We start from the raw sequence: 11,557 nt of genomic DNA, 5'->3' as shown, positions 1-11,557 counted from the left end.
TCTGTTGCATTAATCTGGTTCAGTGCCACACCTCCTACTAGTGACAAATTAAGCAAGAAGTGACCAATGATCCAACAGGTAATTATCCAAAATGTGTAATAAATGGTCAAGTTTAAGTGCAACAAACAACAAATGTGAAAACGATCTTGAGTCACTGTCTTTTAAACAATAATAAAATCTGCCCCTTTTCTATTGGTACTCAAGGGCCCAAAATCACCAGGAAGTGACTGCAGGAACTGACCCTTTTGCCCATTACGTAGATCGCCAAGGTAGTATATGTAGATCCCACGACAATAACATTTTGATCCCTCTCCTCTGTCAATTTCCTTAGTAAGGCTCTTATGAATTTGGCATCCCACCCCTGAATTCTAACCCTAACAACAAAGTAGATGGCGGGAAGTTAGCTCATTTAAAAGCACCCCTGTTTTATACAAAGTATTTGCACACAAAGTGTCAGATTGAAAAGGCTATCACTTTATTTGAGGGGTTTCAGAACACTACAGAAGTCTTTCAAGAGAAGAAAATCACAACTAAATGGTCTCAAGGCTTTGTGGTTATCTACTGATTATATAAAGTTGTCAGTGGTTCTACTTTTGGATTGGCATTAGGTCCTCAATACCCTCTTCCATCTCAAGCCTCTTCTCCATCTCCACCAGCACCTTGACTCCGTCAACTACCATCTGTACCAGTTGGACCTCAGTGAAGCCCAGTCTGTCAGCATTGGAGATGTCAAGAATTCCACTCTCTGTTTGGCTTCCCGTGGCATCTAAAGGAAAAAAAAACACTTCATTTTATGACCCGTCTGAAAGTGACGCTTTTTGCGGCCCCTCCCCCAAAATCCTACCAGTTCCACGTTTCTCCAGCCTCAACCTCTTGAGAACCTCATCAAATTCACCGCGTTTGCTCATATTGGGCAACTTCATATGTACTGCAGCACGTAGACCAGTTCCCACATTGGATGGGCAAGTCAAGATGTAACCCAAGTGCTCATTCCACATGATTTCAAACTCTTTCTCCTTCAGCTTGGACTCAACCTACAAAAAAAAAACGTATGGAGGTGAGATTTACCGTTGACTCACGTTTGATCGAATGAACAAACCTCTTTGATTCCACTGCAGAAGCGAGTAAAGGCTGCCTTCAGGTTGCCACCTTTCTCAACGGTGATGACTTTTAGGTGTTCCTCCTCATTCAGCCACACCAAGAATGACTTATCAGCATTGTGCCTTTGAAGAAAACACATGAGTGTCTTCTATGTTGACATCTTTAAAAAAAAGGGCTGCGGTTTTCTCTCACCAGACGCCTCTGCCATCAGGCCAATCACGGGCCATCCCCGTGCTCAGCAGCATAGGACAGACTGGCTTTTCAAACAGCAGGTGGTTTTCAATCATTTGCTTCTGATCAGCCTCTGAAAGGCTCTTCACTGCCACATATTTCCCTTTCAGTTCTCCACTTAGTGAACCAAAAGCTGCAGAAAAATAATACCAAAACAATTAATAGTTAAGGTGGTAGAATAGTTATACACGGGTCATTTGCAATGATAACAATGCTCATGTTAGACTGCCATTGGGGAAATGTTTACTTCCTAACGGCATATAACACCATGCCAATACATTGTCACAACCCTACCTTCAACAATGGACTGCTCTAAGAAACGCCTCTCTCCACGGGTGCAATGTGGCGGAAGACGGAAGCCTCGAATGTTGCGACCCGCTCGGACACGGGAAATCAAAACGTAGTTGGGATCAAGGTCATCGCCCCCCTTAAAAAACAAACATCACTTACTACAAACTCACACAACGACGGATCGTAACGTTCAAGAGAAAGCATCTGTATGTACCACAACATTCTCCGGGTTGGTGTCACTCTTATGCACATCTGTTGCCTTATAACCTCCGTGTTTGTCCTCAATGACAGGGTCCAGCAGCTCTTTGAAGACCTCGTATGACTCCTCATCGCCAGCTACGCAGCCCATAGTCAAATTGAATGGGTTACCTGGACACAAACAGCAACATCATCAAACCAATGAGACAACCTAAAGATAGCAGATTCTCGGTATGGGTCCCATCTGGCTATTTTTAGCGTGAAGGATCTGTCACAAAATTGGAGTACTTCAACCAAGTTTGTGATCCCTAAAATCTAATATTAAAATGGATTTTAAATGGGAAAAAAAGGAAAATGGAAAGATTTTGTACCTGGATTATCCACGCCTGTCTGGATGACGTGGTCAATGGTGAAACCGTAAGGAGTTTTCCGATCGCTCAACGTTTTGTACACATCCAGCGATAAGTACTTGGCAATGTAGTTGTTGTGCAGGGAAAGATCTGGAAAGTCCAACTCAGGACAAAGTTTCTTCATCTTAAGTTTTCCGGGCATCAGACTGTTGATGGAGCCACCCTTTTCAAGCTTCTTTTCCATATCCACTAACAACTTGACACCATCCACCACAATCTGGACAAGCTGCACCTCAGAGAAACCCAGTCTGTCCGTGTTTGAGATGTCAAAGATTCCATCCACAGCAGCTGTGTCGACACCACCTGGCAGAAGAAGAAGAATCTTAGCGCCCAGAAGGTATGATCATGAACAACATTGAACATTCCACGTACCAGTGCCACGTTTTTGGAGCCTCAGCTTCTTAAGAATGTCCTGGAACTTGGGGTGCTGGCTCAGCTTTGGAAGTTTCACGTGCACGCCGGCACGCAGACCCGTGCCCAGGTTGGAGGGGCAAGTCAGAATATAGCCGTGATGTTCATTCCACATAAAGGCCTCTCCTTTTTCCTTAATCACAGCCTCAATCTAAACAAAATTGAAATGTACCCATTTAGTCATTATCCGAGGTGAACAAGTCGACATTAATGGCATTTGAACACACTGAATTTATATTTTCTGACTATGTCATATATCTACCTCTTTGAGCCCAGTGCAGAAGCGATTAAACACATCCTTCATGTTGCCACCTTTCTCCATTGAAATCACTCGGAGATGGTCTTCCTCGTTAACCCACACCAGAAATGTTTTGTTGTCATTGTGCCTTTTGGAGAGAGACATCAGTCACTTTCTTGTTTAATTGTGAACCCATTACTCGATGGTCTTACCAGATTCCTCTACCATCAGGCCAGTCACGGGCCATCCCCGAAGCCACCAGCAGAGGGGACACTGGCTTGTCAAACAAGAAGTGGTTATTGATCAGATCCGTCTGCTCGGCCTCTGTCAGCTTTTTCAATGCATAGTAGGTTCCCTTAAACTCTCCAGAAAGCGCATCCAGAGCTGGAGGGAAAAGAAAAGCTAGTATTAATCCGCCGCCTGGCTTTTCGATTCAATGAGCATGTCTCTTCTGAGCCTTACCGCCAATACAAAGCTTTTCAATGGCTCGTCTTTCACCGCGGGTACAAAGTGGCGGCAGGCAGAAGCCACGGATACTGCGGCCCGTTCGGACTCGGCAGCTCAGGACGTACTTTGCGTCCAGGTCGTTGTTCCACTTGAAAGACAGAAGAAGAGATGTTAGGTTTTTGCGCATGACTATTGGCCACCTTCGCAAATAAGCCATAGCCCTAAAACATTAACACTAAGTGTAATTGCAATTCAATTGTGTTTGGTAAGTCTCTTACCCTCAGATGGTTTGCATCCAGGTCAGTCTTGTGCATGTCTCTCGGTTTGTATCCTGAATGTCGGTCCTGAATCACAGGGTCCATCAAGTCTTTGAAGACCTTGTACGACTCCTCATCTCCAGCAACACAGCCCACGGTCTTGATAAAGGGGTGACCTGCGCACAAAGCAGAAATTCATAATGCAGAAATGATTCCCCAACCAAGATTCCTTACCTGGATTATCCACGCCAGTCTGAATGATGTCGTCTATGGTAAAGCCATTGGGGGTGCAACGCTGTCTCAAAGTCTTGTACAGTTCCAGGGTTAAGAACTTGGCAATGTGGTTATTGTGCTGACTGAAATCTGGGAACTCATCCTTAGCAGAAAACACATTCAGCTGGCGGTCAGCTGGCATTAGGGAATCAATTGGTTCTTCCTTCTCCAACATTTTCTCCATTTCCACCAGCAGCTTGATGCCATCGACCACCATCTGGACCAACTGAACCTCGGAGAAACCCAACCTGTCGGCATTGGAGATGTCGAAAACCCCATCTACGGCGTCTGTGTCCACTCCACCTGAAGAAGAAGGAAAAAACAAAGTACAATGTTGAAAATAACTCTTCCCAAAAATAGGACGAATTGGCGCAGAATTTAGCAAGTACCAGTTCCACGCTTCTGGAGCCTCAGCCTGCGGAGAATCTCCTCAAACTCAGGATGCTTGCTCATTTTCGGTAGCTTGACATGCACACCGGCGCGAAGACCGGTGCCCAAGTTAGATGGGCATGTCAGGATGTAACCAAGATGCTCATTCCACATAAAAGCTTCACCTTTCTGCTTAATCGAGGACTCGATCTAAAACACAGACAGTTAGACACAGACAGTCACCGCTAAGAACATTTCCTAATTATTTTCTACAAACCTCAGTGAGTCCACGACAGAAGCGAGTAAACACTTCCTTCATATTATGGTCTTTCTGCATGGAGATGACTCGCAGATGATCCTCCTCGTTCACCCATACTAAGAAAGTCTTGCTTTCATTGTGCCTTTAGAAAGAAAGAAAATAATGACATTGTATACGTTGTTTTTTTAAATGAACTTGTGGGATTCAGACGCCTTACCATATTCCTCTTCCGTCAGGCCAGTCGCGGGCCATCCCTGAAGCCAGCAGCAAAGGAGACACTGGCTTGTCGAAGAGCAGGTGATCGTCGATTAGCTGTTGCTGTTCCTCCTCAGTCATGTTCTTCAAGGCATAGTATTTTCCCTGTAAGTCTCCACTCAGCGAGTCCAGGGCTAAATTTGCAAAAATAAGTGTTTGGTCATGCATTTATTGATCTCATCTCATTTTCTTAACCGCTTTATTCTCACTAGGGTCCCGGCCAGGGGTGCTGGAGCCTACCTTCAACAGAGACTTTCTCAAGAGCACGCCTCTCTCCACGACTGCACAGTGGCGGAAGGCAAAATCCGCGAATGCTGCGGCCTGTTCTCACTCGGGAGCTCAGAACATAATCCGGGTCTAAATCGTCACCTCCCTAAAGTAGAATACAGAGAAAAAAATGTAATAGAAATATCGGGTAATAGTCAAATGATGCCATACGTTGAGATTATCTGGATTGAGATCCGTCTTGTGATTGTCTTTAGCTTTGTAACCTTTATGTCTATCTTCAATCACAAGGTCCAGCAGATCCCTGAAAACTTCATAGGACTCTTCGTCTCCAGCCACACAGCCAACAGTCATGATGTAGGGATGGCCTGTGGAAGATATAGCATATATATATTGAACAACCATAGGGGGGAAACTCAGGTGGGTTTGTTACACTACCTGGATTATCCACGCCTGTCTGAATGATATCATCAATTGTGAAGCCGTTGGGGGTCGTGCGATCCTTCAGCTTCTTATACATCTCCAGAGTTAATAGTTTGGCCATGTGGTTGTTGTGCTTTGTGAGATCTGGGAACTCGTCCTTAGCCGTCAAGCCCTTCAGCTCAATGTTGCTGGGCATCAGGTCGTCGATAGACTCATCCATTTCCAGCCTCTTCTCCATCTCCACCAGTACTCTGATGCCATCAACCACAATCTGAACCAACCTCACCTCGGAGTAACCCAGTCTGTCAATGTTGGAGATGTTAAAGACTCCATCCGCGACAGCTGCGTCTCCACCACCTGATGGATAGATTCAAGGGCTTGAGGTACGCCTGTGGAATCAAGTCGCTAATAAGTCGTAGAGACCATGTTTACCTGCACTCACGGCACGCTTTTTGAGCCTTAGTCTCTTGAGGACCTCATCAAAATCGGGGTGCTTGCTCATGTTGGGAAGCTTCACGTGAACACTAGCCCGTAGACCAGTTCCCAGGTTGGAAGGACAAGTCGCGATGAAGCCAAGGTGCTCATTCCACATAAAAACATGACCTTTCTTCTTGAACAAGGACTCCATCTAAACATTCAACACGTGTCAAGTCTTCCCAATGAACTATAGGTGAGTTCATATTTAAATTTCAAAATTAAAGTCAATAACCTCAGCCAGTCCATCACAGAAGCGAGTAAACACTTCTTTCATGTTGCCTCCTTTTTGCATGGAAATCACCCTCAGATGGTCCTTCTCATTCACCCACACCAGAAACGTCTTGTATTCGTTATACCTGCAGTGGTCAAGACAAATGGATTGGAGGATATCCAGCACCATCAATAGCAGGTAATGATTTCTTTTTTAAAAAAATCTCAATTTGTGCATGAAACCCACCAGACACCTCTGCCATTGGGCCAATCACGAGCCATCCCTGAGGCCAGCAGCAAAGGGGACACTGGCTTTTCAAACAAGAAGTGGTCGTAAACCATCTGCTGCTGCTCAGCATCAGTCATGTCCTTCAATGGATAGTATTTCCCTTTCATGTCTCCAGTCATTGATTCCAAAACTGCAAAAGTACATTGTGTTAATAATGTTAATACTCGTAAAGACTTGGGAGCGCTTGCTTATTTCAGGGGCCGTCTCTACCTTGGATTGTGAGCTTCTCCACAGTTCGTCTCTCTCCGCGACTGCAATACGGTGGCAGGCAGAAGCCTCGGATACTGCGACTGGTACGGACACGGGAGCTCAAAACGTAGTTAGGGTCGAGGTCCTCTCCTCCCTTAGGGGGCAAAACAAATACTATCAGCTGCCAATGTGACAATATGTTATGCTTTATTTCAGGACCCCCATATCGATAATTGTTGTATTGTTATCTAAGCTAAACATTATTGGACAGCCCTACTTTTAGCACTATATGCCAGTCTCTCATGATGGTACCTTCAGTTTATCGGAATTGAGTTCAGTCTTGTGCTTGTCTGTTGGCTTGAAACCTCCATGTTTGTCCTGAATCACAAGGTCCATAAGGTCTTTGTAGACCTCATACGACTCCTCGTCTCCGGCAACACATCCCATCGTCATGACAAAAGGGTCACCTGCACACATTATCATTGTCTTACTATATAGTTAATGGCACAAAGATGAATGTGGACTAAGCCATGTTGTTACGCTACCAGTATTGTCTACGCCTGTCTGAATGACATGATCGATGGTGAAGTCGTTAGATGTAGTGCGCTCCTTGAGTTTTTTGTACATGTCCAAGGTTAAATGCTTGGCCATGTAACTGTTGTGCTGACTCAGATCTGGGAACTCCTCTTCTGGTGTCAGCTTCTTTGGCTCGGGCTGAGGCTTTTCCTCAGGTTCTTTGGTGATACTAAACAAATATGCACGCAATCATGAGTTCAATGAGGATTTTTTTTCCCCACCATTAATATATACGACGGTAGTTTTGAGGGGCCAATTGATGCCTAGGGGCAATTTAGAGTGTCCAATCATCAGCCTACCATGCATGTTTTTGGAATGTGGGAGGAAACCTGAGTACCAGGAATAAACCCACACAGCCCCAGGAAGAACATGCAAACTACACACATGAGGACATGACCTAGATTTGAGCCCAGAGCTGTGAGGCCAACACTAACCACTGGCGCCACTGGGCCGCCCACTGGTAATCTATGCTAAATACAGAAATGACCATCTTGGATTTGGGTTGTACCTCTTTTTAGATGGCATGAGCGCCTCAATGGGCTCTTGTATCTCCAGTCTCTTCTCCATCTCCACCAGAACCTTGACTCCATCAATCACCATCTGCACCAGTTCCACTTCAGAGAAGCCCAGCCTGTCAGCGTTGGAGATGTCAAAGACTCCACCCACGGCATCGGTGTCCACACCACCTGTTTGGGGTCAGACTATTCTTTTATTTCCAATTCAATGATATTTATCTCACTCAGTCCAATTTTTAAGGGATATACCAGTTCCACGTTTCTGGAGACGCAGTCGTTTAAGAATCTCCTTAAAATCTGGGTGTTGACTTAGGTTAGGAAGCTTGACGTGTACACCAGCGCGCAAACCGGTGCCCAAGTTGGATGGGCAAGTTAGGATGAAGCCAAGGTGCTCGCTCCACATGAATTCTTCCCCTTTTTCTTTGAACAAGCCCTCCAGCTTGAAAACAAATACCAGGACAATCAGTTATTAAAATGACGATTAGAGCCATAATGGAAGCCAAAGAATTACATGTGCACCATCAACGAGTTAAATGCTACCTGTTTGAGTCCATTGCAGAAGCGAGTGAACACGTCCTTCATGTTAGCACCTTTCTGCATGGAGATCACGCGCAGGTGGTCCTCCTCATTCACCCAAACTAGGAATGTCTTTTCATCATTGTGCCTTTGGAAGTAAAAGACGCATTAGCAACCACATAGCCAAATTGGGATTTTTCAACGGGAAGCGTCAGCCTACTCACCAGATGCCTCTGGCATCTGGCCAATCACGGGCCATCCCTGAAGCCAGCAGCAGCGGAGACACGGGCTTATCAAACAGCATGTGGTCGTCAATCAGCTGCTGCTGCTCTTCCTCGGTCATTTTCTTCAAAGCGTAGTATTTGCCTTGCAATTCTCCAGTTAAGGAATCCAGGGCTAGAAGTAAAGTTGAATTATGTTGATTATCTTGATGTCCATTTTGAGTTGATATGGATTAATACCAGCATGAGAGTAATTTAATTTCCGACGCATTGTGAAAAGGATTAGTCGCAGTTTATATAAGTAACCCATTCCCATAGGAGAAAATGTATTGCTCATGTGAGGGTACATAAAGTGAAAATGAACTTGTCACCATCAAATATTTAGATATGAAAGTGCCAAATTCTGATTACCTTCAACGGAGATCCTCTCCACAGCACGTCTCTCGCCACGGCTGCAGTGTGGCGGCAGGCAATAACCCCGAATGCTTCTTCCTGTTCTCACACGCGTGCTTAGAACATAGTTGGCGTCCAGATCATCACCTCCCTTTTGTAGGCAGAGATTTTTGAAACATTTCATTAGAATTTGTCTTATGACTATCAAAGGACTGTCATGATTGTGACACTATTCACATTCTGCAAGGCTCACAGGAAGCATTACATTCATAAAGAATAGTCAAACGTAAACAATGGTACCTTTAAGTGTTCTGGATCAAGGTCAGTCTTGTGGATATCCGACGGTCTGTAACCTCCATGTCTTTCTTGAATGATGAGGTCCATTAAGTCTTTAAAGACTTCATATGACTCCTCATCGCCAGCCACACAGCCCACCGTCATGATGTAGGGGTGACCTACAATTATTGTTTGAAAAGTAATTTGACAGCAAACAGACTAAACTCACATCAATGCCAATTACCATATTTTGCTGTTTAATATACCCCTTTTAATTTACTATTATATATTAAACGGCAGGGGCGCACAAACAGGAAGGTATCCACTATGCACTTTTTATGCTGTGACTGATGCTATTACTGCTGAATAAAGTCATGAACACCATACAGATCTTGCCAAAATGAGATATCATACCTGGATTATCCACTCCGGTCTGAATGACATCGTCAATGGTGAAGCCATTGGGGGTACATTTCTCCCTGAGTTTGTTGTACATGTCCATAGTTAACAACTTGGCCATGTGATTGTTGTGCTGGCTCAAGTTAGGGAAGTCATCCTTCACTGAACGCTCTCCCAGCTGAAGGTTGGCCATCCCATCAGAGCTAGCAACCAAAAAAAAAAAACAACAACTTTGCATAATTCAGCACATGACATCACAATCAGTCCTAAGATATGTATGTTATGATATTTTGTGACTAATGACTTTGATGGCACAGGTGTCCATTAGCCTATTACTTTATAATAATGAAACATTTTAAATTCACTCTGTGATTCTAACTTTGGTAGTAAAATGAATGTATCATTTCCATAAATGTGTGCTCTAAAATATGAGTAATGGAAGATTTGGTTTTTTTTTTTTGTCTAGTGCAAAATAGTGTCAAATATTGAGTCAAAGATATCAACAGAACTAAAAAATATATATCTTACTCCCTCTAATGATCTCTAAATATGTGGGTTGGGATTATCATTTATGTATACACTGTTTTAGATCATGTCTGATGCCAGTTGTCACTGTTATTTACATAAATCAGTCGATTTATGAATTAATTCATATATTTATGATTATATATTTATGAATACATATTAGACTGTGAATTAAATAATTGACTGCCTTTAACTCGCAATCATGTTCCCATATGCAATAAATGTGACATTTACTGGTGATTAGTCATTCCCAATGTTTTCATTTCATTCTTAAGGGCCAAATTAGATCTTGTTATCGACTGAATATGCAATATATACCTTATTAAAATGACAATTAAAAACTGAAATTGCCTCTTGTTAAAGGGTTCAAGAGAAATTTTCAGTTTCCTACTAATGGGAAGTAACATTTAATATGAAGGAGTAATAATTCATAACTTTCAGGCTTACAGATGGGCAATATTGCGCACTTACACTTCAGCATTATCTGACATGTTGCCGTCGTCTTCGCAGATCCAACACTAAGAATAATAACTTTTCCGGTCGATTTGGAGAGATATTGTGTGAAATGGTAACTGAAATAATAACTTTTCTGGTCGATCTTGAGGAATGTGTGATAGACTGCACAGGCAAAACGCGTCCTGCAGTGTATGGGAAACACGTTAATATGCGTCTTTCCCAACCTATATAAGCGCAACGTCATAAATACGAATGGTAAAATAAACGAGACACGAAACTACGAGGGCGATCATCCAAAGGCATGGTTTGCTTCACGTTCACTTTGGGTAAAAGAACAAGACGTTAAATTCGTATTCGTGATGGATGCTTTGAGCGTTAAGAAAGCTCATGACGCATGCGTAGTGCCAATCAATTTCACCAACTCAGTAACTGTGAACACGTAATTGTTTGATTATTAAATACATATGTATATATCCACAGTTGCAAACTGAATACTGAAAAGGTTGTTAGTCCAGTATACCCGGACCAGTACCTTCATGATGACAAACCAGTGTTTTGCTGATGTTAACCAGTTTACATCAGCAAAAATTAAATGCTGGTTGATACTGGATTTCCCCGCAGGCTAGAAATCAAATCAATTCAAACTGACTGGAATTGAGTAATGATGTCTCACTGCCAAAGACGGCACCAGACGTCCAATGCAATTCGACGGGACTGACCACCTGTGGTACGCGGGCTTCCTCTCGTGTACATGAAATAATTGAATCTTCTAAAGTTACAAGATAATAACCTTGATCAAGTGAAAGAAAAACTTTACAAAAGTGGAGTGGATGAAAAATGTACCTTCATCATCAGATCCCTAAGAAATGCATATAAATACTTACCTTATTTTTTATTTTATTGCTTTAACATTTTTGTGCATTTGATCATTAAACTTTGTGTATTGTTAACATGTTTATTTCATCTTATTTTAGATCTATTTTCAAACATTTTTCTCAATTAACATTTATTTGTAGCTTTTACATTAAACACATTTGAATAAAATCTTCAGTGTTTATTTGACATTTTCTGTATTTCTTTTTTTTTTTGTTTTTCTTATTGTTTTTAATTTTTTTCATTGTTTACAC

The 11,557-nt window shown here is 42.8% G+C and overlaps 3 protein-coding genes across 3 annotated transcripts; all 3 read right to left on the bottom strand.

Moving 5' to 3' along the window:
- Positions 1-453: 453 nt before the first annotated feature.
- Positions 454-2,407, bottom strand: LOC144206423 (creatine kinase, testis isozyme-like). The gene is made up of 7 exons (XM_077731411.1): positions 2,193-2,407; positions 1,838-1,992; positions 1,627-1,759; positions 1,294-1,465; positions 1,100-1,223; positions 845-1,034; positions 454-766 (listed from the first exon to the last, which is right to left on the bottom strand). The coding sequence occupies exons 1-7, from the start codon at positions 2,371-2,373 to the stop codon at positions 588-590; spliced, it is 1,134 nt and encodes a 377-aa protein (XP_077587537.1). The 5' UTR covers positions 2,374-2,407; the 3' UTR covers positions 454-587.
- Positions 2,373-5,743, bottom strand: LOC144206539 (creatine kinase, testis isozyme-like). The gene is made up of 14 exons (XM_077731558.1): positions 5,404-5,743; positions 5,179-5,333; positions 4,981-5,113; positions 4,703-4,874; positions 4,504-4,627; positions 4,247-4,436; positions 3,819-4,160; positions 3,606-3,760; positions 3,343-3,475; positions 3,093-3,264; positions 2,905-3,028; positions 2,604-2,793; positions 2,436-2,534; positions 2,373-2,377 (listed from the first exon to the last, which is right to left on the bottom strand). Exons 1-14 carry the CDS (start codon positions 5,624-5,626, stop codon positions 2,373-2,375), a joined length of 2,217 nt encoding a protein of 738 aa, XP_077587684.1. The 5' UTR covers positions 5,627-5,743.
- A 42-nt stretch (positions 5,744-5,785) lies between these two features.
- On the bottom strand, positions 5,786-10,742 carry LOC144206538 (creatine kinase, testis isozyme-like). Its single transcript, XM_077731557.1, has 14 exons — positions 10,446-10,742; positions 9,465-9,652; positions 9,075-9,229; positions 8,793-8,925; positions 8,385-8,556; positions 8,185-8,308; positions 7,894-8,083; positions 7,638-7,815; positions 7,099-7,298; positions 6,866-7,020; positions 6,575-6,707; positions 6,323-6,494; positions 6,098-6,221; positions 5,786-6,016 (listed from the first exon to the last, which is right to left on the bottom strand). The coding sequence occupies exons 1-14, from the start codon at positions 10,463-10,465 to the stop codon at positions 5,786-5,788; spliced, it is 2,175 nt and encodes a 724-aa protein (XP_077587683.1). The 5' UTR covers positions 10,466-10,742.
- Positions 10,743-11,557: the final 815 nt, after the last annotated feature.

Source organism: Stigmatopora nigra, chromosome 13 (genome assembly GCF_051989575.1).
Source record: "Stigmatopora nigra isolate UIUO_SnigA chromosome 13, RoL_Snig_1.1, whole genome shotgun sequence".
In the NCBI taxonomy this organism is placed as follows: Eukaryota; Metazoa; Chordata; class Actinopteri; order Syngnathiformes; family Syngnathidae; genus Stigmatopora; species Stigmatopora nigra.
This window is presented reverse-complemented; position numbering and strand designations above follow the sequence as displayed.

Coding starts and splice junctions, on each gene's coding strand:
- LOC144206423 (XM_077731411.1), bottom strand. CDS start 2,373: ATGCCCGGAAAACTTAAGATGAAGAAACTTTGTCCTGAGTTGGACTTT. Junction 1,760..1,837: donor CCAACCCGGAGAATGTTGTG/GTACATACAGAT, acceptor TTGTTTTTTAAG/GGGGGCGATGACCTTGATCC. Junction 767..844: donor GCTGGAGAAACGTGGAACTG/GTAGGATTTTGG, acceptor TTTTTCCTTTAG/ATGCCACGGGAAGCCAAACA.
- LOC144206539 (XM_077731558.1), bottom strand. CDS start 5,626: ATGGAGAAGAGGCTGGAAATGGATGAGTCTATCGACGACCTGATGCCC. Junction 3,761..3,818: donor GACTGGCGTGGATAATCCAG/GTAAGGAATCTT, acceptor CTTTGTGCGCAG/GTCACCCCTTTATCAAGACC. Junction 2,794..2,904: donor TCTGCACTGGGCTCAAAGAG/GTAGATATATGA, acceptor AATTTTGTTTAG/ATTGAGGCTGTGATTAAGGA.
- LOC144206538 (XM_077731557.1), bottom strand. CDS start 10,465: ATGTCAGATAATGCTGAAGT. Junction 8,309..8,384: donor CCAGATGCCAGAGGCATCTG/GTGAGTAGGCTG, acceptor TTACTTCCAAAG/GCACAATGATGAAAAGACAT. Junction 7,816..7,893: donor TCTCCAGAAACGTGGAACTG/GTATATCCCTTA, acceptor GACCCCAAACAG/GTGGTGTGGACACCGATGCC.